The sequence below is a fragment of the Psammomys obesus genome, unplaced genomic scaffold (assembly GCF_907164565.1).
Source record: "Psammomys obesus unplaced genomic scaffold, mPsaObe1.curated_primary_1811, whole genome shotgun sequence".
Classification (NCBI taxonomy): domain Eukaryota; kingdom Metazoa; phylum Chordata; class Mammalia; order Rodentia; family Muridae; genus Psammomys; species Psammomys obesus.
In genome coordinates this window covers 3,059,958-3,085,825 of record NW_026585689.1, presented here as the reverse complement: position 1 = coordinate 3,085,825, position 25,868 = coordinate 3,059,958, and the positions used below count along the sequence as shown (strand labels likewise).

At 40.5% G+C, this 25,868-nt stretch overlaps 1 protein-coding gene across 1 annotated transcript; it reads right to left on the bottom strand.

The window, feature by feature from the left end:
- Positions 1-1,945: 1,945 nt before the first annotated feature.
- LOC129666133 (resistin-like alpha) lies at positions 1,946-3,971 on the bottom strand. Its single transcript, XM_055593160.1, has 3 exons — positions 3,866-3,971; positions 3,136-3,204; positions 1,946-2,073 (listed from the first exon to the last, which is right to left on the bottom strand). The coding sequence occupies exons 1-3, from the start codon at positions 3,969-3,971 to the stop codon at positions 1,946-1,948; spliced, it is 303 nt and encodes a 100-aa protein (XP_055449135.1).
- Positions 3,972-25,868: the final 21,897 nt, after the last annotated feature.

Sequence of the window (25,868 nt, the reverse complement as noted above, 5' to 3'; positions counted from 1 at the left end):
CCAAGTGGATCAAAGACCTCAACATAAAACCATATACTCTAAATCAGTTAGAAGAAAAAGTGGGGAAGAGACTAGAACTCATTGGCACAGAAGACAACTTTCTGAACAGAATACCAACAGCACAGGCTCTAAGAGCAACAATCAATAAATGCAACATGATGAAAATGAAAAGCTTCTGTAAAGCAAAAGACACTGTCGTCAGAGCAAAACAACAGTCTACAGACTGGGAAAGGATCTTCACCAACCCTATATCTGACAGAGGGCTGATATCCAGCATATATTAAAAAACTAGAGAAGTTAAAAAGCAGTAAACCAAGTAATCCAATTAAAAAATGGGGTACGGAGCTAAACAGAGAATTCTCTGTAGAGGAATATAGAAAGACAGAGAAACACGTAAGGAGATGTTCAACATCCTTAGCCATCAGGGAGATGCAAATCAAAACGACCCTGAGATTTCACCTTACACCCATCAGAATGGCCAAGATGAAAATCTCAAGAGACAACACATGCTGGAGAGGTTGTGGAGAACCCTCCTGCATTGCTGGTGGGAACGTAAACTGGTACAACCACTTTGGAAGTCAATCTGGCCCTTCTCAGACAATAAGGAATAGCGCTTCCTCAAGATTCAGCTATACCACTCCTAGGCATATACCCAAAATTTGCTCAAGTACACAATAAGGACATTTGCTCAACCCTGTTTGTAGCAGCTTTATTTTGTAATAACCAGAACCTGGAAACAACCCAGATGTCTATCAACAGAGGAATGGATACAGAAATTGTGACATTTTTACTCAATGGAATACTACTCAGCAATCAAAAATGATGAAATCATGAAATTTGCAGGCAAATGGTGGGATCTAGAAAAAAAATCCTTCTGAGAGAGGTATCCCAGAAGGAGAAAGACACACATGGTATATACTCACTTATATAGTCCTATAAGATATTATAAACATAATGAAATCTATACACCTAAAGAAGATAAACAAGAAAGAGGACCTGGGGTAAGATGATCAATCCTCACTTGGAAAGACAAATGGGATGTGCATTGGACGTAGGAGAAAACAAGTAACAGGACAGGAGCCTACCGCAGAGGTTTCTACCTAGCAGTGTGTCAAAGCAGATACTAAGACTAATAACCAATCCTCCAGCAGAGTGCAGGGAATCATATGAAGAAGGGGAGCTAGTATCACGTGGAAAGGATAGGAGCTCCACAAGGACCAAATACATCTGGGTACAGGGGTCTTTTCTGAGACTGACACTCCACCAAGGACCATGTATGGATATAACCTAGAACCTTTGCTCAGATGAAGCCCATGGTAGCTCAGTAACCAATTGCTTTCCCATAGTAAGTGGAACAGGGATTATTTCTGACAGGAACTCAATGGCAGGCTCTTTGACCTCCCCACCCCCCAAGGGAGGAGCAGTCCTGCTAGGCCACAGAGGAGGACTTTGCAGCCAGTCCTGAAGATACCTGATAAACCAGGGTCAGATGAAAGGGAAGGAGGTCCTCCCCAATCAGTGGACTTGGAAAGGGGCAGGGAGGAGATGACAGAGGAAGGGAGGGTTTGGGAGGGAGTGAGGGAGTGGGGTACAGCTGGGATACAGATTTAATAAAATGTAACTAAAAAAAAGAAGAAGTGGAGGGTCAGTCTGTTTTCTCATTCTTCCCATATCTTCCCATTCTTTCCTAACCACACTTCTCAAGCACCTCCCTGAGATGTAATCTGAGATACTGAAAATGATTTCTGGCAAGAGGTATCCCAAGTAAGAAGTAATAACATTGAAGACATAAACGTAGACAGGTGCAAATTCATCTTTATTTTTCAGAAAGCAGGGTTTCTGGGTAATACGAATTTATCAAGGGAACACGAGCCAGGTTTTTAAGTTGAGATTGTGGTTTTGTTATTGTCATCATTTCAAAACTGGGTTCTCAGCCTCCACTTTCTTAGCCCAGTCGGCAGCAGCGGGCAAGGGTCCAGTCTATGATTGGACACAGGCAGTGGCAAATGTTTTCATTCTGGATATTCCAAGATCCACAGGCAAAGCCACACGCACAGCCAGTAGCAATCATCCCTGCATGGTCGTGTGAGACACAGACATCAGACACCTTGGACTGTAAGATAGGAAGATCCCTAAATGTCCTTTTTTAGGAAGTGCATGAGTAGATCTATGGTGTTTTGTTTGTTTGGTTGGTTGGTTTTGTTTAAATTAGCCAAACTATTTACTATTTAAGTGAAGTTCAATCTTTTGTAAACATTTTTAGTTTCATCCCTCCCTGCTAATTTTCCTCATCTTATTTTAAATACAAGAGGATTTAAAAAAAAACCCTGTAATACGGGGGTGCCCTGGTGCCCATTCTAATTCTGCCACTTCACTCCAGTCCTTAGAATGGATCAGTGTCCATAAGCAGCACAGCTTTCACCTCAAAGAGAATAGGCTTATTCTGAGCCCTTTAGGAATGACTGTAGTCCAGGAATGAACACCTCCAGCCTGTGTTAATTTAGCAGATTAGCAATGGCCACTAACCCTAAAGTAAGAATGTCATCAGATAGCAACTGAAATACATGGCAAAGTTTTCCCCTTATTTGCTGTAACCCATCTGCCTGCTGTCTCCACCAGTTTATGTGGTGAATGCTCTATGCTTCTTTCTGGTTATGTGACTATAGCAGTCCATGGAACTACTCCCACAGTAGATCTAGGTTTTACAGGACATAAAGCTATTCAATTTTTATAGCTCTCTTCAAGCAAACAAAATGCAAAATTCCATAAACCAAAGGAATTGGAAGGTAGAATTTCACTTTTTTTCAATTTACAGTAAACTCACCCCTCTTCTGGAACCCTTCCCACAACATAAGGGAATAAATTTAGAAAGAAATATAGGCTGTATCCATGACATGGGGGACAGGAAGGGCTGGCATGTGGGGGCATGAAGGAAGAAATGACAGGAAGAGCAGAACCCCAGAGTCCCTCAGTAGCATCCTTGTGGAACTGAAAATCAGGATGTCTGAGCACCTGGCACTGTAGCTCAGCTCTGTGGCAGTACAAACCAGAGTCAGGAGAAGGTGCTATTAGGGGATTGAAGGAAAAGGACACAGGGACACCTTGTTCACAAATTCTGCTTGAAGAGTTACTCACCAGCAGGACAGGACGCCAGTGTGCCTGTAGCCTTGACAGTAGTACAGGAGAAAGCCTTAGGAGAGTCATCTGAGTGAGAGAAAAAAAGGTATATTCCTTATGATCTTTCTCCCAATTCCCTTGTAGTCCTCTTCTACATTAGGGTTGTCACAGTTTCCATAAGTAATCTACTTTATGCTGTGTGATTCTTTCTGGTTACATGACTATAGCAGTCCATGGAACCACTTCTACCACAGAGCTACGTTTCACAGGATATAAATCTATTCAAAATTTACAGTTCTCTTCAAGCAGACAAAATGCAAAATTACTTAACCCGAAGGAATTGGAAGGTGTAGAAGGTGATACTAGCACATTGATGGAAAGGATACAGGGACACCTTATTCACCAATTATAAGATCTAGGTATTTTTTTTTATTTCTAAAGAAAAAGTAATGGTTGTACTTACCTCATAAACTGTCTGTGAAATTTAATGAAATAACTAGAAGCTAAAATTGTGCCTGTTTCATAATGTGTTCATAAATTATAGGCCTTATCCTTTTTCTTCATCCTCATAAAGAACATTGAGTTCTTATCTAAGAGTTCAAAGTGTAGGATGCTGGAGGAAGCCCTGTTCAGGAAGGCAGGGATGAGGTAGATGGAGAACATAGAATGGAATATAAGGGATCTTAGGTTTTACATACAATCAGCATGAGCAAGGATTAGGCTATGATTTCTTCTACTCATCTCATACCTCGATGGCTGTGAAATTCCTCAATCGGTTTCCCCTCAGTAGTCACTAGGACAGTCAGCTGGAGAAGGGAGATGAAGATCAGAAGGGAACAAGTTGTAGTCCTCATCCTGTTGGAAGTCAATGTCCTGGGGCTAGAGGAAAGAGGCAGAAAAGATTAGATCACTGAGCTCTGGCATAGATGTGAGAGAAAGGACATATTCTGGAGAGAGTAAGGAAGGAACAACAGAAGAAACTGTACTATTACAGTTCCAGCTGTTGAGAAGACAAAAGGATTCCCACAGAGCTGAAGGACTGACCAGAAGCTCAGGAAATGTTCCGGGTCCTGGCCAGATGAGAAGCTTTAATATACTGTGGGATTACTGACCTTGGTACACTTGATAGGGTACAGCCCAATGGAGTAAACACTTTTAGTACATTTTACAGCCCAGATATCTTGTGTAACAATTTTATGTGAATTGACAGTTGGCCAGAGTATAAGAGGTGAGGTTCAAGAGACTGAGGAAGTAAACCCTTGTCACTTCTCTGGAAAAGCTGAAACTTTCACATCCCCCACTCTGACCAACTGAACTGCCAAGTGGCAATCGTGTCCCATGGAGGTGCCTGGAAAGCCTTGCAGAGAGCTCTATAGATGCAGCATCAGGGAATTGCAACACATTCTGGTGCAAGCTTTTTAGTGACAGAGCTACATTCAACCTATGCCTATTCTTGAAACTGAAATACACACACAGAGAGAGAAAGAGAGACATACACAGAGAGAGAAAGATCACAAAAAGTCTCACACAACACGTGTGGCACCAGCATAGGGACAAGAGAGAACCAAAGCTGTTAGGAAAGCATGGGTACATGTTCCTACAATGGGTGCTGATACCTTTGCCCACATGGTGTGAGAATGCCTCTTGATACATCAGTGTATAAGGGTCTTTCTTTTAAGTGATAAATCATGAAACCAAAGCTGAGTCATCTACTCAGAGGGAAATTCTGGGAGAGGACTCTGTAGAAGAAATCCAAGCGGAGCTGTTTTCTCTATGTATTACAGAGTTCCATGCCTGCTCAATGAGTGGGGTCTGCTGTGTGAGTTCAGACATGCTATGAGATAGGCTAGAGATTTAGAGTAAATTTTATGCTCCTTGAGAGCAATAAGCAAGAGAAGAGGGTATTGACAAGCTATAGTGAAGTTGCCAAACCTGCTTTGTGTAATAAAAAGTTCCTCTAATGCCAAGATGGCTAGCCAGTGGGAATTTGTTTAAGGGAGAAATTACAACAGGAAAGAAATATGTGGGTAATGTGCTCTGCATTAGCCTCTGGTTGGGGACCTAATTAGATTAAAGACAGATATTGGCTTGCCCACCTCTTACAGACTGCAAGATGAAAGAGTGAGTACAAGTTATACTTGTGCTAAATATCCTTTCCTGGTATTTAAACACCTGAAATTCATAAGAAGAGTTAGGTAGGCAAAAAACAGTTAAAGAGGTAAAAAAACAATCAAAGGATCACAGAAGTGATGTTCAATACTTACTTCGCCAGGGAAGTTAAGACTATGTTCACTCGGGAGTTGAAACACAGTAAACTGAAAAAAAAAATTTTGATTTGTCAGAAACCACAGGACTGGTACAGGGCTTTATTGGCTTTTTTAATTAAATTTTTATTTTTTATATTAATTACAGTTTATTTGTTTTGTATCCTAGCTCTAGCCCCTTCCTTTATTCCCTCCCAATCCCACTCTCCCTCTCTCATCTCCTCCCATGCCCCTCTCCAAGACCACTGATAGGGGAGGTCCTCCTCCCCTTCCATCTGACCCTAGCTTATCAGGTCTCATCAGAACTGGCTGCATTGTCCTCCTTTGTGGTCTGGCAAAGCTGCTCATCCATCAGGGGGAGGCGGTCAAAGAGCTTGTCCCTGAGTTCATGTCAGAGATAGTGCCTGTTCCCCTTACTAGGGAATCCACTTGGATACTGAGCTGCCCTGGACTCCATCTAAGCAGGGGTTCTAGGTTATATCGATGCATGGTCCTTGGTTGTAGCATCATTCTCAGAAAAGACCACTATGCCCAGATATTTTGGTTATGTTGCCTTTCTCTATTCCTAAAAAAGCCAAGGTTTCCTGCAAGTGATGGCTGTAGATGACAACCAGAGACCACCTGTCAAATTATGCATTCATTGGCATGCTAATAAGTTGCTTAGATTTTAGTGGGTTCTGAACTCAAAATTACATTAATTTATGACAGTCATCAAAATCACTAGGAACAATAGATGGGTAGACCTGGGGGTAAAAAACAGTCCAGATGAAAAGAACCAAGCTTGTCGCAGGGGCAGGCAGTAATCCTACTAGAAAAAAAATTGTGTACAAAAAGGTGTGTTGGGCAGAGTTCTTTTCTGGGACTGATATTCCAACCAAGGACCATGCATGGAGATAACTTAGAACTCCTGCACAGATGTAGCCCATGGCTGCTCAGTCTCCAAGTGAGCTCCTAGTAAGGGGAACAGGAAATGTCTCTGACATGATCTCAGTGACTGGCTCTTTGATCACCTCCCCCCGAGGAGGGAGCAGCTTTACCAGGCCACAGAGGAAGATAATGCAGCCAGTCCTGATGAGACTTGATAGGCTAGAGTCAGATGGAAGGGGAGGAGGTATTGGGAGGGAATAAGAGAGGGGGCAACAGCTAGGATACAAAGTAAATAAACTAATTAATATAAAAAATAAAATTTGAAAAAAATTGTGTTGGGAATAGAACTTGACCGGCTAACCAGGGGCTCTCACTGGGCTCTCAGGCATGCCTGAAGGACAGACAGTGGAAGTGGTCAGAGCTATAGATCAAATCAGTAGTCTAGCAGACCATGGCTGTTGTTCAGCCAAGCACATGGGTTTCTGTTCCCACTTGTCACTGGGATAAACTAATTTGAAATGTTCCCACCCAGGCTTTGGGTGTAGGAAAAATGTTTGGAGGTCTCATTGAGTTTTCTCAGTTTAAAGATGCCAAACAAGTATATTAACTATTGGGATCTTTTCATACTGTGTTAGGTCTTGCTAATGCATTTTTTTTTAATTTTAGCATTTCCTTAGCTACTAGATATCAGAACCAACTTGCAATATGTAAGAAAAAAGCCAAATATGGACCTCTTGGAGGATGAAGGGGAGACCAGTCCTAGGAAGGAAACCTAGTTAAGTGAAATGGGAAGGAGAATCAATGAAAACAAAATATGTGTGGAAATGCTATAATGAATCCTATTGCTTTGTATGCTAATTTAATAACTAATGAAAAAGGGTAAACCTGAGCCTATCAGTACTAATAATCTTAATAGCTCTTTAAATTATGTGAAATTATATGGAGCATGAAGGTGTAATTTAAAAGGTTTTACTGATGTAAGCAGGTTGTCTTAATCTAGCTAATAAACTCTTATTCTCACTGATTTCGGTACTTCCCTCATCCATTGAACCAGTGAGTTATTTCTGAGATTTCAGTATGAAAGCTAATGTCTTTGAATCCAAAGGAAGCAAGCAGTGCTTTAAAAATCAGTCTGATATATTTTAGCATGTTTCCACAGTAGTAGGTTTCCTTATGACTTTTATAAAGGGGCTGTAAATGTAAACTATTATTAAATGTAAACTATGATTTTCAACAAAATCATTGAAGGAAAGGCCTATAATAATACAAGAGGCCTACAGAACACCTAATAAATTAGACCAGAAAGAAAATTCTCCCGTCACATAATAATCAAAACAGTAAGTATACAGAACAAAGAAAAAATACAAAAAGCTGCAAGGGAAACACACATATATCCCCACACATTAATAGTGGGAGACTTCACCACCCCACTCTCAACAAAGGACAGGTCAACAAACCAGAAATTAAACAAAGAAAGAATAACTCTGACAGAGGTCATGAATCAAATAGACCTCACAGACATCTACAGAACCTTTCACCCAAACACAAAAGAATTTACCTTCTTCTCATGGAATCTTCTCCAAAATAGACCATATAGTTGGTCACAAAACAAGACTCAACAGATACAAGAAGATTGAAAAAATCCCTTGTATCCTATCTGATCACCATGGAATAAAGCTGGACCTCAATGACAAAAATAACAAATGGACTACACACATATGGAAACTGAACAACTTGCTACTAAATGACAGCTTGGTCAGAGAAGAAATAAAGAAAGAAATTAAAGACTTCCTAGAATTCAATGAAAATGAAGGCACAACATACCCAAACTTGTGGGACACAATGAAAGCAGTGCTAAGAGGAAAGTTCATAGCACTAAGTGCCTTCAAGAAGAAATTCGAAACATCTCATGCAAGCAACTTAATGGCTCACTTAAAAGCCCTAGGGGAAAAAAAAAAAAGAAGAAGCAGACACACCAAAGAAGAGTAGATGGCTGGAAATAACCAAACTCAGGGCTGAAATCAATCAATTAGAAACAAATAAAACAATTCAAAGAATCAATGAAACCAAGAGCTGGTTCTTTGAGAAGATCAACAAGATAGACAAACCCTTAGCCAAGCTAACTAAAAGGCAGAGAGAAACTATCCAAATCAACAAAATCAGAAACGAAAAGGGGGACATAACCACAGATACTGAAGAAATCCAAACAATAATTAGGTCTTACTTCCAAAGTCTTTATGCCACAAAATTTGAAAATCTAAATGAAATGAACAATTTTCTTGACCAATTCTACATGCCAAAGCTGAATCAAGACCAGGTCAACCAATTAAATAGTCCTATATCCCCTAAGGAAATAGAAGCTGTCATCCAAAGTCTACCATGCAAAAAAAGCCCAGGGCCAGATGGTTTCAGCGCAGAATTCTACCAGACCTTCAAAGAAGAACTTACACCAATACTCTTCAAACTATTCCACAAAATAGAAACAAGAGGAACACTACCAAACTCATTCTCTGAAGCCACAGTCACCTTGGTACCTAAACCTCACAAAGACCCAACAAAGAAAGAGAATTTCAGGCCTTCTCCCTCATGAACATTGATGCAAAAATACTCAACAAAATACTTGCGAACTGAATCCAAGAACAAAGACTGGTTTTTATGCTGTTGTTTTTGTTTGTTTTTCGAGACAGCATCTTCTCTGGCCTCAAGCCCAGAGATCCACCTGCCTCTGCCTCCTAAGTACCTGAATTAAACGTGTGTGCCACCACCACCCAGCCAAAGTCTGGTTTTTGTTTGACATCTTGGTAAGTCAGGGACCCTTCTGGATAGAATGAGTCAATTGTTCCTTAAGTTAATCATGATTACCTAGAACTTACTGTGTGTTTTCAGACTTGACTCCCAGTTCCATCAAAGCATGTAGATACTGCACTTGTATGTTTGGTTTTGTGAATGAAATGCTTCATTCCTAATCCCTAGCATGCTAAGTAGTGGGGAGATGGTAGATCAGAGCCTAGGTACATGGCAAAAGTATACAGTAAGCAAGAGCCTTCAACTTCATATTGTTATTTATCTGAGGGGCAGGATGTCAAATGACTTTCATTAGTGAGGATAGTCCCAGAAAGATTGTACAAGAGCTGATTCTGTGGGATATTTGAAGGGTTAAGATTGGTACCTTTGGGCCTGTGAGATATCACAGTAGTTAAGAGTACTTGCTTCAAGCCTAGAGACCTGAGTCTCTGAAGTTTTTTCCCTTCTACCTGAAGCCCACATGGTAGAGGGGGGAAAAAAATACCTAGCAAGTCCTCTGATTCAAACACATGCAGCATGGCACTTGTATATACATCAGCTCCATAAACACAAAATCTGTTTACCAGGATGTTTTGATACAGAGGTGGGCAAGGGATGCACCAGAAACAATTTCTAGCCAGTGTCCCGAGAGGTTCCAGTTGCCTCTGCTCTGGTTATCTGTGTGTATGTATGTATGTGTGCAGGTCTCTTCCTGCCTTTTTCTTCTCTGCAGCTCTCAATTTTCTACTGTCCATCTCCAGTAGGCATAAACTGTCAAGTTTGGTAGAATCCTTCCTTATAAGCTTTTTGGTTGTTGTTTCAACCAAAGTAAATTTATAATATGATGGAAAAATATTGGTTATCACCCTCTTGGCTAGCACGACATTGCTTTGAACTCATTCTCTCTTTGCGAAAGTTACAAACACACACTTCCTGCTTCCAAACTGGAAGACGATTGCAAGAGTACAAGAATTGTCTTATGTGAACAGCCCAGGAAACAATTTGAGCTTGCTTTTTGTGTCTTTACTTTTTATATTGGCGTATATTTATTGCATATAGTGATGAATTGTGTTATGGCACTTCTATCCAAATACATTATACATTTTGATAAAATCTGTCCCTACTCCCAAAAGTAGAGACAGAGGGTTAAGCCTGATTTTTTGTTGTTCTTGTTGTTTGTTTAATTTTAGAAGCAAAGTCCCCAGAAACCTAAAGCAGATTTCTCTTATGGTCTGGTTTAGGTGACTCACCTAATACAGAGATGGTTAAGAATCAGAATATTTAGCCAAAAAAAGGTGTAAATTTTATTATTGCATTCAATACATATTTATTATTCAAGGCAGGAATAATAAATTCCAACCCTGAATGAAACCAAAATTTTGTTAATACACAAAACAAAACATTGGCCACAAAGTCAGCAAATGTGTTAACCTGGTCTACAGTCTGGCTTCTGCTTCTACTGTCACTAACATCTTGTCTTATCTCCAGCCTCTGTCTTTTCTTCCTCTAAGGTACTCTCTACTAACAGATATGTTTCTCATTGACTGACACCTTGGGATCCAAATATCTGTTAAAATAATATCCGTTGCTGTATGGCCATGACTGGGATAAAGGAAGAGGCACAGAAAGTCAGGAAAGAAGCTAATGTGGATTCGGAGTTGAATTGCACACTAATTAATTTTTTCATGCTGGGTATGAAGGAGGAGGCTGCACGTAATATGTAGGAATGAAGGTGTGACCCGAGTGAAGAGAGTGAAGGTCGGAAATGAATTCACAAGTATATTCAGGACCAGAGAATGCAGAATTTTGTCAGTCCTGGTCAAATACATGGGATATAATTTTTCAAGTAGTAGAAGTTGCTAGAACAGTGTTCTCAGCCTTCCTAAATGCTGTGAGCCTTTAACACAGTTCCTCATGTTGTAGTGATCCCCAACCATAAAATTATTTTCAATTAAGTTGCTATAAATAAGGGATTTGAACTATGATTCCAATATTAGCAGTATACCAGTGAATAGAACATTTATAAAATACTTTTGAAAAGTAATTAATAAATAGACAGTTGCTACGCAGTGTGCAGTGAAGTTTTCATCGAGAACAGACTTAAATACATGGAAAATGTGTGATTCCAGTGATTTTCTCCTTGGCTTTCACACATGCCTGCCTTTCTATGGAAACCTGATGGACAATCCAATAGCCTTTAGGTGTGCTTTTGGAGGAAAGTATGTTCAGGAGGTAGCTCTGAGCCCTTATGACTGCTAAAACACTAGATAAGGCCCAGCATTTTCAGTAGTCCATCTCTCCCCTTAAAACATAGAAAACTTTAAAACAAAGTTCTCTTTCTTCAGTAAAAGGAGCCCAGAGTATCTATGAATCTATCTACCCTTGGAGATTTCTCTTTTCTTTCAAAAACTCTTAAGTTTTGGCTTTAGCTGCACTAGCTGTAGCAATATAGTATAGTTACAAATGTCTTTTTAAGTGGGGTATATAAGGTTTTCTTGCTAAGTAGTTTTTCTAGTCACAGATATATATCAGCATCTAATTGAATTTCAATTTTTAACTTTTTAAAATTTTATTAATTACAGTTTATTCACTTTGTATCTCAGCATAGCCCCCTCCTCCAACCCCTCTCTCCCTCTTCCTATCCTGTGCCCCTCCCCCAGTCCAATGATAGGGAAGGTCTTCCTCCCCTTCCATCTGACCCTAACCTATCAGATCTCATCAGGACTGGCTTCTTTGTTTCCCTCTGTGGCCTGGTAAGGCTGCTTCCCCATCAGGTGGAGGTGATCCAAGAGCCAGCCCATGAGTTCATGTCAGAGACAGCCCCTGGTCCTATTATTTGGAAACCCTCTTGGATATTGAACTGCCTTGGGCTACTTCTGTGCAGGGGTTCTAAGTTATCTCCATGAATGGTTCTTGTTTGGAGTATCTGTCTCATAAAGACTCCTATGCCCAGAGTTTTTAGTTCTGTTGCTCCTTTTGTGGAGAGCCTGTTCCCCCCAGGTCTTTCAATCTCCCCTTTCTTTCATAAGATTCCCTCCACTTTGCCCAAAGTTTGGCTATGAGTCTCAGCGTATGTTTTGATACCCTGCTGGGTGAAGTCTTTCAGAGGCCCTCTGTGATAGGCTCCTGTCTGGTTCTCTGTTTTCTCCCTCTTCTGATGTCCGTCTCATTTGCCTTTCTGAATGAAGATTGAGCATCTTATCCAGGGTCCTCCTTCTTGCTTAGTTTCCTTAGTGTATAGATTTTATTATGATTATCCTATATTATGTCTAATATCCACTTATAAGTGAGTATATACCATGTGTGTCTTTCTGCCATTGTTATTAGCTTTGAGAAATCCATTCGCATTATTAAGTAGACAAGAGAATTTTCTTATTGTAATGATGGTCAATATATTTGAATTCTTCTTGAGTTGTCAATATTTATTATTTAAAATCATGTTTGGTAATCCAAAGTTGTAACTCAATTATAGTTTTATTCAAGACAGTGAAGGGAAAAAAATTCAAATCCACAAACTTAAAACACAGTCACTTCCAAGTCCTTGGGTTACATATTTGCTTAACATTTAAGTATTTTTTGTTTGGAATTCTATAATTTTTGTTTTGATTTTTTTTTTTTTGAAACAGGGTTTCTTTGTGTAGCCCTAGCTGTCCTGGAACTAGATCTGTAGACAAGTCTGGCCTCAAAGTCAAAGATCTGCTGTCTCACCCTCCCCAGTGCTGGGATTGAAGGTGTGTCCCACTACCACCTGGCTTGCAATTCTCTAATTTTTATATTCAGGGATTCTGTAAACTTTTATACCCAGGAAGATGAAGTATAATAAGATTCAATGACATGTGAGAGATGTGGCTTTATTTTACTGTCCAGAAGAAAGGCCATAGGGAAGGAAGTCATATAGGATAATCATGCTAAAATCTTTACACTAAGGAAGCTAAGCAAGAAGGAGAGCTCTGGGTAAGATGCTCAGTCTTAATTCAGAAAGGCAAATGAAATGGACATCAGAAGAGGGAGAAAACAGGGAACCAGACAGGAGCCTATTACAGAGGGCCTCTTGATGTATGCCATCTTGGGTACATGAGTAAGAGAGCACATATTGTACTAAAATACTAGAAATAAATTACTTTTAATTTAAATTTATTTTTATAATCTATTCACTATACATCCCGATTGTAGGCTCCACCATTAACTCTTTCAGATCAAACTCCACCTCTTTCCTTCTATCCTCTTCCCCTAGTCCTCAAAAAGGGGGAGAGCTCTTCTTCTACCATCTAACCCCGGCCTATCAAGTTTCATTAGGCCTGCATCCTCCTCCTCTGTGGCCTGATAAGGCCACCCACCAAGGAGAAGTACAAAGAGTGGGCAACAGAGTCCATGCCAGAGACAGCCATTGCTTCCCTTACTAGGGAACCCACATGGAGCCTGAGCTTCTTATGACTACATCTGAACAGAGGTTCTAGGTCCTCTCCATGCATTGTCCTTGGTTGGTCTCTGAAAGCCCCCCAAGCCCAGATTTGTTGTCTCTGTTGGTCTATTTATGAAGCTCATTCCCATCTAGGTCCTTCTATCCCCTCCAATCTTCCCTGTGACTCCCTGCACTCTGCCCAAAATTTAGCTGTGAGTCTTAACATCTGCTTCTGTCTTCTGCTGGGTGGAGTCTTTTAGATGACATCTATGGTAGGCTCCAATCCTGCTTCCTTCAGCTGCTCCCAGTGTCTATTCTATTTGCACTTCTGAGAATAAGGACCTCTCTAGGGTCCTTATTGTTATTTAGCTTCTTTAGGTCTGTGGATTTAAGTATGGTTATTACATGGATAATATCCACTAATAAGTGAGTATATACCATGAGTTGCCTTTAGTTCTGACCATTTGCCTGCAAATTTCATAATTTTCTTGTTTTTCATAGCTGAGTGGTATCTCTTTGTGTAAATGTACCACGATTTTTGTATTCATTCTTTGGTTGAGGGACATTTAGGTTGTTTGCAAATTTTGGCTATTACAAAGCCAAAATAAAGCTGCTATGAACATAGTTGAGCAAATGTCCTTGTATGGAGGAGCATCTTTTGACTATATGCCAAAAACTGTTTAAAGACTAGGAAAAGGTCTTCAACAACCCTACATAAAACAAAGGGCTAATATCCAAAATGTATAAAGAACTCAAAAAATTAAACTCTAACAAACCAAATAATCCAGTTAAAATGGGGTACAGAACTAAATAGATTTCTCAACAGAGGAATATCAAATGATGGAGAAACATTTAAGAAATGTTCAATGTCATTAGTTGTATGGGAAATGCCAATCAGAATTACTCTGAGATTCCATCTTACACCTATCAGAATGGCTAAGATTAAAAACCCAAGTGCCACCACATGCTGGCAAGGATGCATAGAAAGGGAAACACTCTTCCATTGCCGGTGGGAGTACAAACTTTGTAGAACCACTTTGGAAATCATTTTGGTGCTTTCTCAGAAAATTGGGAATAGTACTACTTGAAGAAATAACTTATCTTCAAGTTCCCCTCGCCTGCTGCACTTTGAAAGTCTTCCTGCACATCCTGCACATCGCTTGGAGTTCACTGTCCAACTTGTTGAGCTCCATAAGAGCATTCTATTTGCTTTACTATGTTTCATGCCACACAATATATGCAAGGCTTTCTGTTAAATAATGAGGAATGGAGAAGTGGAGAAGTGGGAGAAGTGGAGGGTCAGTCTGTTTTCTCATTCTTCTTATATCTTTCCATTCTTTCCTAACCACACTTCTTAGGTGCCTTACTGAGATGTAATATGAGATATTGAAAATAATTTCTAGCAAGAGATATGGGGATTGAAGACATAAACACAGACAGATGCAAATTTGTTTTTATTTTTCAGAAAGCAGGGTTTCTGGGTAATATGAATTCATCAAGGGAACACGAGCCAGGTTTTTAAGATGAGATTGCAGTTTTGTTATAGTCATCATTTCAAAACTGGGTCCTCAGCCTCCACTTTCTTAGCCCAGTCGGCAGCAGCGGGCAAGGGTCCAGTCTATGATTGGACACAGGCAGTGGCAAATGTTTCCATTCTGGATATTCCAAGATCCACAGGCAAAGCCACACGCACAGCCAGTAGCAGCCATCCCTGCATGGTCGTGTGAGACACAGACATCAGACACCTTGGACTGTAAGATAGGAAGATCCCTAAATGTCCTTTTTTAGGAAGTGCATGAGTAGATCTATGGGTTTTTTTTGTTTGTTTGTTTGTTTGTTTGTTCGTTTGTTTAAATTAGCCAAGAATGTCTACTACTTAAGTGAAGTTAAACCTTTTGTAAAGGCTTTAAATTTCATGTCTCCTGCTCATTTTCCTCATTTTATTTTAAATACAAGAGGCTTTTTCAAAGAAAACTGTAATATGGGGGTGCCCTGGTGCCCATTCTAATTCTGCCACTTTACTCCAGTCCTTAGAATGCTTATCATAGATCAGTGTCCATAAGCAGCACAGCTTTCACCTCAAAGAGAATAGGCTTATTCTGAGCTCTTTAGGAATGACTGTGGTCCAGGAATGAACACCTCCAGCCTGTGTTAATTTAGCAGATTACCAATGGCCACTAACCCTAAAGTAAGAATGTCATCAGATAGCAACTGAAATATATGGCAAAGTTTTCCCCTTATTTGCTGTAACCCATCTGCTTGCTGTCTCCACCAGTTTATGTGGTGAATGCTCTATGCTTCTTTCTGGTTATGTGACTATAGCAGTCCATGGAACTACTCCCACAGTAGATCTAGGTTTTACAGGACATAAAGCTATTCAATGTTTATAGCTCTCTTCAAGCAAACAAAATGCAAAATTACTTAAACAGAAGAAATTGGAAGATGGAGTTTAGTGAAAGTTTCAGTTGATAGAAAATTCACTCCTGTCTTAACCCATGCCCACAACATAGGGGAATAGATTAGAAAAGAAGTGAAAGCCATACAAAACACTGGACAATTGAGGGTCAGGAAAGGGAGATTGTAGGGACATGAAGGAAGAAGTGACAGGAAGACCAGGACCCCAGAGTCCCTCAGTAGCATCCTTGGGGAACTGAAAACCAGGAAGGGGTATCTGGAACCTGGGATTATAGCTCAGCTCTGTGGCAGTACAAACCAGAGTTAGGAGAAGGTGCTATTAGGGGATTGATGAAAGGACCCAAGGACACCTTGTTCACAAATTCTCCTTGAGAATTTACTCACCAGCAGGACAGGAGGCCAGTGTGCCTGAAGCCTTGACAGTAGTACAGGAGAGACTATTACAGACATCTGAGTAAGAGAAAAAAAAATGGATATTGCCTATGATCCTTCTCTCAATTTTCTTGTAGCCCTCATCTGCTCTAGGGTTGTCACAGTTTCCATAAGTAATCTACTCCATGTTCAGTACTTCTTACTGATTACGTGATTATTGCCCTTCCACCACAGAGCCAGTTATTTTTCTTAATTTAATTTTTTATTAATTACAGTGAATTCACACTGTATCCCATCTGTAGCCAACTCCCTTGTCCCCTCCCAATCCTACCCTCCCTCTCCCATATTCCATACCCCTCCCCCAGTATACTGATAGGGGAGGTCCTCCTTTCCTTCTATCTGATCCTAGCCTATCAGGTCTCATCAAGACTGGCTTCATTGTCTTCTTCTGTGACCTGGTAAGGCTGCACCCTCCTCAGTAGGAGGTGATCAAAGAGCAGACCACTGAGTTCATGTCAGAGACAGATAGAGCCAGGTTTTACAGGACATAAATTTATTCAAAATTTGCAGTTCACCTTAAGCAAACAAAGTGTAAAAGTACCTGCACCAAAGGACTTGGAAAGTAGAGAAGGTTGTATTAGGGGAATTTGGGGAAGCACACAGGGACACCTTATTGACAAATTTTAAACTTTAGTTTGTTCATTTGTGAAGAGAAAGTAGTTATGGCTTGCGCCATAAACTGTAAAAATTTAAGGAACCAACTAGATGCTTAATATTATGCCAGTTTTATAATGTGTTTCTAAAATACAGGCCCTATTCTTTTCTTCATCCTCATCAAGAACATTAAGTTCTTTCAAAAAGGTAGAATGCTGGGGGAAGCCCTAGTCAGGAAGGCAGGGATGAGGTAGATGGAGATCATAGAATGGAATATAAGGGATCTTAGGTTTTACATACAATCAGCATGAGCAAGGATTAGGCTATGATTTCTTCTACTCATCTCATACCTCGACGGCAGGGAACTCTCTCAATCGGTTTCCCCTCAGTAGTCACTAGGACAGTCAGCTGGAGAAGGGAGATGAAGATCAGAAGGGAACAAGTTGTAGTCCTCATCCTGTTGAAAGTCAATGTCCTGGGGCTGGAGGGAAGAGGCAGAGAAGATGAGATCACTGAGCTCTGGCATGGATATGAGAGAAAGGACATATTCTAGAGAGAATAGAGAGGGAACGACAGAAGTAACTGTACTCAAACTGTTCCAGGTGTTAAGAATAAGAGAGGCTTCCCACAAAGCTGACTGACTCACCAGAAGCTCAGGAAAGGTTCTAGGGCCTGGCCAGATGCGATGCTTCATACACTATGGGATTACTGACCTGGGTAGTCTTATTATATACTCCCCAATGGAGTAGCCACTTTCATTACCCTTTGACAGCTGGATGTCTTGTGTAACAATTTCTTGAGAATTACAAAGATGTGAGGTTCAAAATACTGAGTAAGTAAACCCTTTTCATCTTTCTGGAAAAGCTGAAACTTACAAGATTCACATCCTCAATTTTTATCAGCTGAACTGTCCCCTGGCAAATCTGTCCCATGGAGATGGAAAGCCTTGCAGAGAGCTCTGTAGATGCAGCATCAGGGAACTGTGACACATTCAGGGTAAGCTTTTCAGTGATGGAGCTGCATTCAAGCTGTCCCACTCCTGAACTTAAAACACAGACACACACATATAAATACACAAAGGTACACAGACAGACAGACACACACACACAAAGCTACACACACAGACACACAGAAAGAGAGAGGGAGAGAGAGGGTTATTGTGTAATCCTACCAAACTAATTGGTTCAACATCTTAGCTTCTGGTAGAATTGTTTTTTGTTAGAATGAGAGGAAGAGAGAGAGACACACACACAGAAAGAGAAAGACAAAGATAGAGAGACAGACATAGGTCTTTATTATAAAACAGTCTCACACAACACTTGTGACACCAGAATAGGGCCAAGAGCGAACCAAAGCTGTTAGGAAAGAGTGGGTGCATGTTCCCACAATGGGTGCTGATACCTCACACCTTTGGTGTGAGAATGCCTCTTGCTACATCAGTGTATAAGGGTCTTTGTTTTGGGTGATAAAACATGAAACCAAGTCTGAGTCATCTACCTATTAGGAAATTCTGGGAGAGGATGCCATAGGAGAAATCCAAGAGAGAAAACATGCCTGCTCAATGAGTGGGGTTTGCTGTGTGAGTTCAGACATGATATGAGATAGGCTAAAGATATAAACAAATTTTATGCTCCTTGAGAGCAACAAGTAAGAGAAGAGGTTATTGAGAAGCTGTGATGTTGCCAAATCACTGCTATGTGTAATAAAATATATCTATTGCCAGGATGGCTAGTCAGTGGGAATTCCTTTGTGTAAGGGAGAAATTACTACAGGAAAGAAATATATGGCTAATGTGCTCTGCATAGCCTCTGGTTTGGGGATAAATTTGACTAAAGAGAGAATAACAGGAGATGTTGGCTTGCCTGCCTCTTACAGCTTGAAGAATGGAAGAGAAAAAGAGTACAAGTTAGATCTGTGCTAAACATTCCTTCCATGTGTCCAAACACTTGAAATCCATAGGAAGATAAGCCAGAAAAAAAAAACAGACAAACAAACAAAAATAAAAACAACACAAAAAAACTTGATTTGTCGGGAACCACAGACTGATACTGTATTTTAGTGGCTTTTTATAAGTCTCTTGGTGTGATGGTATCTATGTGAAACTGGAGAGACTTTGGCCTACATCAGCAAATAATTGAGTGTATAAATATGTTGAAACATTCAGGAATGAGGAAAGGAAAAATCAAATGATAAGTTCTGATCCGGTTACAAAAAACAAAAGCAGAACAAAACAAAACAAACAACAATAGAAAATAACCAAATGTGTTAAGATTTGTGTTGAGCTAGAGTCCCTGAGGGGAAAATTGATAAACGGCCAAATGTGGCTTTTTGAAAGGCTTTAAAATCTAACCAAGGGTTAAAGGAAAGAATGAAAGTCAAGAGGTTCAGGTTGTTCCTACTGCACCCCTTGAAGAGGAAAGTTATGCCATTGGATGGAAATCATCAAGCTGCTCCTCTGACATGGTGGCCAAGTTTGACTGCAATTGATGGCTATAGATGGCAACTGAAGACATGACAAATTATGGATTCATTTGTCCACTATTAAAGTATAAGTTACTTAGATTTTGGTGGGTTCTGGACCCAAAATTACATTTATTCATGACAGTCACCAAAACCACTAAGAGCAATGGGTTGTTAGATCTGGGAATAAATCATTCCAGGTAAAAAGAACCAAGCTTGTCCTACGAGTGGGCAGTAAACCCACTACAGAAAGTTATGTATAAAAAGTGCTGGGGATAGAACTTGTGCAAAGCTAAACCACGGGCTCTCGCTGAAGCTAGGCATGCCAGAGGGACAGAGAGTGGAAATGGCCAGAACTGCAGATCAAGTCACCAGACCTTGAGTGTGGTGCAGCCAGGCACATAGGGTTCTGTTCTCACTTGTTGCTAGGATAAACTAATTTGAAATGTCCTTATCAAGGCTTTGGGAGTATGGAAAATGCTTGGAGATCTCATTGAGTTTCCTCAGTATAAGGATGCCAAACAAGTATATTCAGTAGTGGGATCTTTTTGCACTGTGTTGGATCATGCTAATGCATTTTAAAGCATTTCTTTAGCCACTGGATATCAAGACCAATTTGCATTCACTTGGAATGGTCATCAGGGGACATTCGTGGTCCCTGAGGTTACCTTCACAGTCACATTCTTTGCCACGGGATTGTGTCCTGGGTTCTTGCTGTGTCATGCTAACAATCCTCCAAACAATAGAAGAATACTAATTCTTGAGTGTTTTTCAGATTATATAAATTCTAAAACTATCCATGTGCCTATACAAGAACAAGGGTAGAAGATGAATGCACACAAGGTATAGGGGCCAGACACAGCTATAAAATTTTTGGGAGTATTATGGTCCTGTAAGACATGTATGTTACCTAAAAAAGTTATTTTTTAAAACCTAAGATTATAAGTAGCCCGTGTCTATAAATACAAAAGAGCTGCAGGTATAGTTGGGTACATGGGGTTTTAGAAGATCTCTACTTGTCCCAAGTAGTCTTTCCTTTGCATAACTTGATATACAACAGGGTGAAGTTTGGGATTGGTGTGAAAAGGTTCAAGAGGCTTTTGAACAAGTTAAGACTCTTATAGGACATGATGACTATCTGTGTATTCTATATGGAATACTGCAGTGGAGCTTTTGGTTTCCTTAAAAAATCAGTTATGTTGTATAAATATGATTTTGTTATAATCCCATGTGTGGAATGTAGAAATATTTTTAACTTGTCCACAACTGATAATGGCCTTATGAGAAGGGCATATAATCTTTGTCAGCTGAGAACTGCCTCGTGTGGGAAACACGTTTTTTGCCAGCTGGAAAACATCCTGATGCAGACTCTGAGAGAATATAAAAAGGATCCTGGATGGAGAGTGGGCTTCAAGACACTCCTAGAGAGAAGTGCTCCAGAGAATTTTCAGAAAGGCTGCTATGTGTTAGTTCTTCTGCTGCTATTCACTGCTGCTGTTTGGTGATCAATGTTCGCTGTGTACAATTTGCTGTTTGCTGTTACTGTTTTTTGCTTGTTTACTCTTTGGCTGGACTGTTGGGATCCTGTGGAATGCCACAGTCTCAACATTATGACAGATTGGAAATTCCAAGCAACTTAATACATAACATTTCAATTAAGGGTCATTCAAAGTTTCTGGATATGGGCAAACTGTATCTAGTCTTTGTCAGAATGTAACATAAGTGTCCTCTAGTCCAATTCCCAAGGAACTAAGTCTACAAAAGTCTACATCCCTTGTCCCTATTAACTTTCTTTTCCTTGTACCTGAGGTTTGGGATTTGAAGGGAGGTAGAGGGATTTAGAAACCCCAAATGAAGTAGGTTTTAAAAGTTAAAGCCTTATCGTATGTTTATGCTGCACTATACAGCTAAGATCCACTTATAAGTGAGTACATAAGAAGGATCCAAAAGAGGATATGTGTCTCCCTAGGAAGGGGAAAGAGAATAAATGGAGATAGTGGTTGAATAGAGGGAATAAGGTAGGAGAGGAAGCACAGAGAAATATGAAGGTAGAATCACACTTCAGAGGAGTTGGGGGGGAGAGGACAGAAGGCATGTAGAGAAAAGAGAAACTGAGGGTTGTGGGCATCTCTGTGATGTGCTGGAGACCTAAGTCAGGGTAGGCTCCTGGGAGGATATGACTGGGACTCAAGCAGAGACTCCTAATAAAAAAGAGGCCACAGAGATTGAAGAGGACTCCCTCTAGCTAGACAATTCTTCTAGCAGAGGGAAGGGAACACCAACCTACCCACAAAAACTTCAACCCAAAATTTAGCCTCCCCACATGATGTGCAGGGATAAAGATAGAGCAGATAGAGGAGAGTTTGAGTGAATGTCCAACCAATGTCTGGCTGAACCAAAGACCAACCCTATGGGAGAGTGCCAATCCCTAACACTATGAATGATACTCTTCTAAGCTTGCAGACAGGAGCCCATCAGAGTTGTCCTCTGAGAGGCTCTGCCCAGAAGTGCCTCAAAACAGGTGCTGAGACTCACAACCAAACATTGGGCAAGTATTGTGGAAAAGTGGAAGGAAAGAGAAAAGGGCCTAGAGATGACAGGAGTTCCACAAGAAGTCCAACAGAGCCAACTAACTAGGACCCAGAGGGGCTTGCTGAGGTTGAAGCATCAACCAAGAATCATGCATGGACTGGACCTAGGCCCCCTACAAAGGTGTAGCAGATGGGCAACTTAGGCTTCATGTGGGTCCCCAAGTTAAAGAAGAGGGACTACATCTGATATGGACTCTCTGCCAGATTTTTAATCACTTTTCCCTGGAGGGACTACCTTGCCAGGAAGAGGACATGCTTAGTCCTGGTGCAACTTGATGAGCTGAGGTGGATGGCAAAGAGAGAGGGCCCTCTTTTCTGAGGAATATGGGGTGGGAAGGAGGGGGGGTAGGACTGGGAGGCAAGAAGGGATGGGATACAACCAGGATGTAAAGTGTAAATATATACACATATATATAATAAATTATAAAATAAAAAATCAAAGCCTACAGTATAACTCTCAAACTGTCTTCTAAACATTTGTGCTTATAGAAGAAACTTCTTTTTCAGTGGATGCTTTGTCACAGAAACTTCTAGCTCCAGGTGAAGCTCCTAACAACAAGTTATTCATTGATTATTGACTGTTGCTGTAGGAGAGTGGCCCAGCACTTAACTATAAAAATTGGCTATAGTATCTGAACAAATAAAACTTGGAAGGTTATATATCATGGCACAGTTATCAAATGTGTGAAATGTAATATTCATAAAAGGAGAAATTATAAAACAAATTTTAGTATGTTCTTCACCCAGTCGCTATAAATGTGACAAATAACAGTAAGTATTAACCATGCCACAGTCTCAACATTATGACAGATTGGAAATTCCAAGCAACTTAATACATAACATTTCAATTAAGGGTCATTCAAAGTTTCTAGACATAGGCAAATTGTATCTAGTCCTTGTCACAATGTAACATAAGTGTCCTTTAGTCCAATTCTCAATACAATCCTTCTTCCCCTCTATACCTCCTAAGTCCAGCCTTCACCCTCCACTCTTCCACTAGCATCCCAAACTCCCGTCAGAATGGGCATCAGCTTCTGCATGCAGTATCCTAGGGTTTCTTTGTGTTTCAGTTGTCATCTGGAATCAACATTAGAATGTTAGGACTTGATAGGCCTTTGTCTCTGATCTAAGTGGATGCCGTCACTCAAAAGATGACTAACCAAAGACTGAGGTGAACACATGCTTACTCTAAGGCCAGAGGTGAGCATCTTGTAGATCAGGAGCTGGGACTAGAAGGAAGGTCTCTCCTTTCCACTGTACTACCCTTCATATGAAGCTGTCTAACTTCTCTGAGGGCAAATGAAACATAAAAAGTAGACTAAGGCATGATAGTTGCCAATTTGTACAAATCTATTTTAAAAATAATTTTATTTAATTTCTTTATTTTATTTATTACAATTTATTCACCTTGTATCCCAGCTGTAGTCCCCTCCCTTATTCTCTACCAATCCCACCCTTACCCCCTTGTCTCTTCCCATGCCCCTCCCCCAGTCCACTGATAGGGGAGGTCCTCCTCTCCTTCCATCTGACCCTAGCCTATCAGGCCTCATCAGGACTATCTGCACTGTCTTCCTCTGTGGTCTAGTAAGGCTGCCTTCCCCCCACACTTAGTGGGAGGTGATCAAGGAGCCAGCCACTGAGTTCATGTCAGAGACATATGGGTTTTCTTACTAGGGATTTCCACTTGGAGACTGAGATGCCATGGGCTACATCTGTGCAGGGGTTCTAGGTTATCTCCATGCATGGTCCTTAGTTAGAGTATCAGTCTAAGAAAAAAAACCCTGTGCCCAGATATTTTGGTTCTCTTGCTCTACCTGTGGAGCTCCTGTCCCCTTCCGGTCTTTCTATCTCCCCCTTCTTTCATAAAATTTCCTGCACTCTGCACACAGTTTGGCTATGAGTTTAAACATCTGTTTTAATACCCTGCTGGGTAGAGCCTTTCAGAAGCCCTCTGTGGTGGGTTTCTGTCCTGTTCCCTGTTTTCTCCCTCTTCTGATGTTCATCCAGTTTGCCTTTTTGAATGAGGATTGATCATCTGACCCAGGGTCCTCCTTCTTGCTTAGCTTTCTTAGGTGTACAGATTTTAGTATGTTTATCTTATATTATATGTCTAATATCCACTTATAAATGAGTATATACAATGTGTGTCTTTCTGCTTTTGGAAAGATGGCTCAGTGGTTAAGAGCACTGTCTGTTCTTCCAAAGAACCCAGGGTTAATTCCCAGCACCCACATGATAGCTTACAACTGTCTGTAACACCATTTCCAAGGGATCTGACATCTTCACACTAATACAAATAAAATAAAATTAAACAAATTTTAAAAAAAGCTTGCAGCCCGATCCCAGAGAACAGTAGCACATCCTTTATTTGACTGTGACATTGACCATAAATGAAGAAGCTCATGTAATTAAGCAGTAATTTTTTAAACACCATAAAAATGATTTTTATTTTCTGGATGCAGGACTGCTTGAGACCGCAGAGGCTACTCACACTTGGCTTCAAGAATTTTTTTTTCTCCTAAATAAAGTTGTTTCAAAACCATATTATGCTTATGAATATTGACTCTTTTTTTTTCTCTTACTAAGTAACTGGTATTTATTATAAAACTAAGCAAGAATCTTCAGGAGTTAAGGAAAAAAAAGCATGTGACGAATTTCATGTTTTCATAGTACAACTCCAAACATACTCATCATGGTTGTTTATACAAACTGAAATATTCCTCTGCAGTCAGACTCTATTATCATTATTCTGTCTTTCCCACACCAAACCCAAGTAAAGAGCTGGGCATGAAGCTTTAAGAATACATTATCAAGCAGAATAGCCATCATCTATCAGCACTTTCACAAACCTGGGTGTTATGCTCATAGATTAGCATCTTGAAGCCAGCTCTGCTCTGACTTCTGCTTTTCTTTGCTGTACTTCCTCTGTGGAGTTTAGAATTTCAGGTACAGAATTAAAGGACAACTTAGACAATTATTTCCAACTGAATGCCTGGTGCCAACTTCACTAAGACATCAAGTTTTGAACAAGGCTCCATAGTGTGGCAATTCCATTTTCCTGGAAGCTACAGTTTTTGTTCTCTTTTTCAGTTCTCATTTGTTTCACTCTTTTTATCATTACATAATTGGTTATATTTAAACAAATCTAGAAAGTACACAGGTCATTTTGGGGTCACTGTTTGTTGACAGGGAGCCCGACTTCTTTGTGAAGGAGGGCTGGAAAGCCTAGGACTAGGATTGGAGGACTGAACAATATGTTGTTCAAAAGGTAGAAAAACTGACTGTGAACAATCAATTGAGATAACTCACTACAAGGAGAGCAACAGAACCAAAATATCTGGGAATGGGGATCTTTTGCTGAGACTGATACTCCAACCAAGGACCATTGATGGAGATAACCTTGCATCCCTGCACAGATGTAGCCCATGGCAGCTCAGTGTCCAAGAGGGTTCCCCAAGAATAGGAACAGGGATTGTCTCTAACACAAACTCGTGGGCTGGCTCTTTGATCACCTCCACCTGATGGGGTAGCAGCCTTACCAGTCCACAGAGGGGCGACAAAGAAGCCAGCCCTGATGAGACCTGATAGACTAGGGTCAGATGGAAGGAGAGGAGGACCTCCCCTATTATTGGACTGAGGGAAGAGTATAGGAGAAGAAGAGGGAGGAAGAGTAGGATTGGGAGCGAATGGAGGAGGGGGCTACAGCTGGGATACAAAGTGAATAAACTGTAATTAATAAAAAAAACTGAGATAAAAAGTGAGTAAACTAATAAAAAATAAAAAATTATTTAAAAACCAAAGATAAGGGGAGCCAAGATGGCAGCGCCGGGAGAGCACTGTGTCTGAGAAGCAGGACAACACACTCCGTGCAGCAACCAGGAGACTGAACTCTGGGCCCTAAAACTACAGCGATCGTGTTTCCCAGGTGAGGGGAGGCTCCCA

Coding starts and splice junctions, on each gene's coding strand:
- LOC129666133 (XM_055593160.1), bottom strand. CDS start 3,971: ATGAGGACTACAACTTGTTCCCTTCTGATCTTCATCTCCCTTCTCCAG. Junction 3,205..3,865: donor GGAATTTCACAGCCATCGAG/GTATGAGATGAG, acceptor TCTCTCACTCAG/ATGACTCTCCTAAGGCTTTC. Junction 2,074..3,135: donor ACTGGCGTCCTGTCCTGCTG/GTGAGTAACTCT, acceptor ACGACCATGCAG/GGATGATTGCTACTGGCTGT.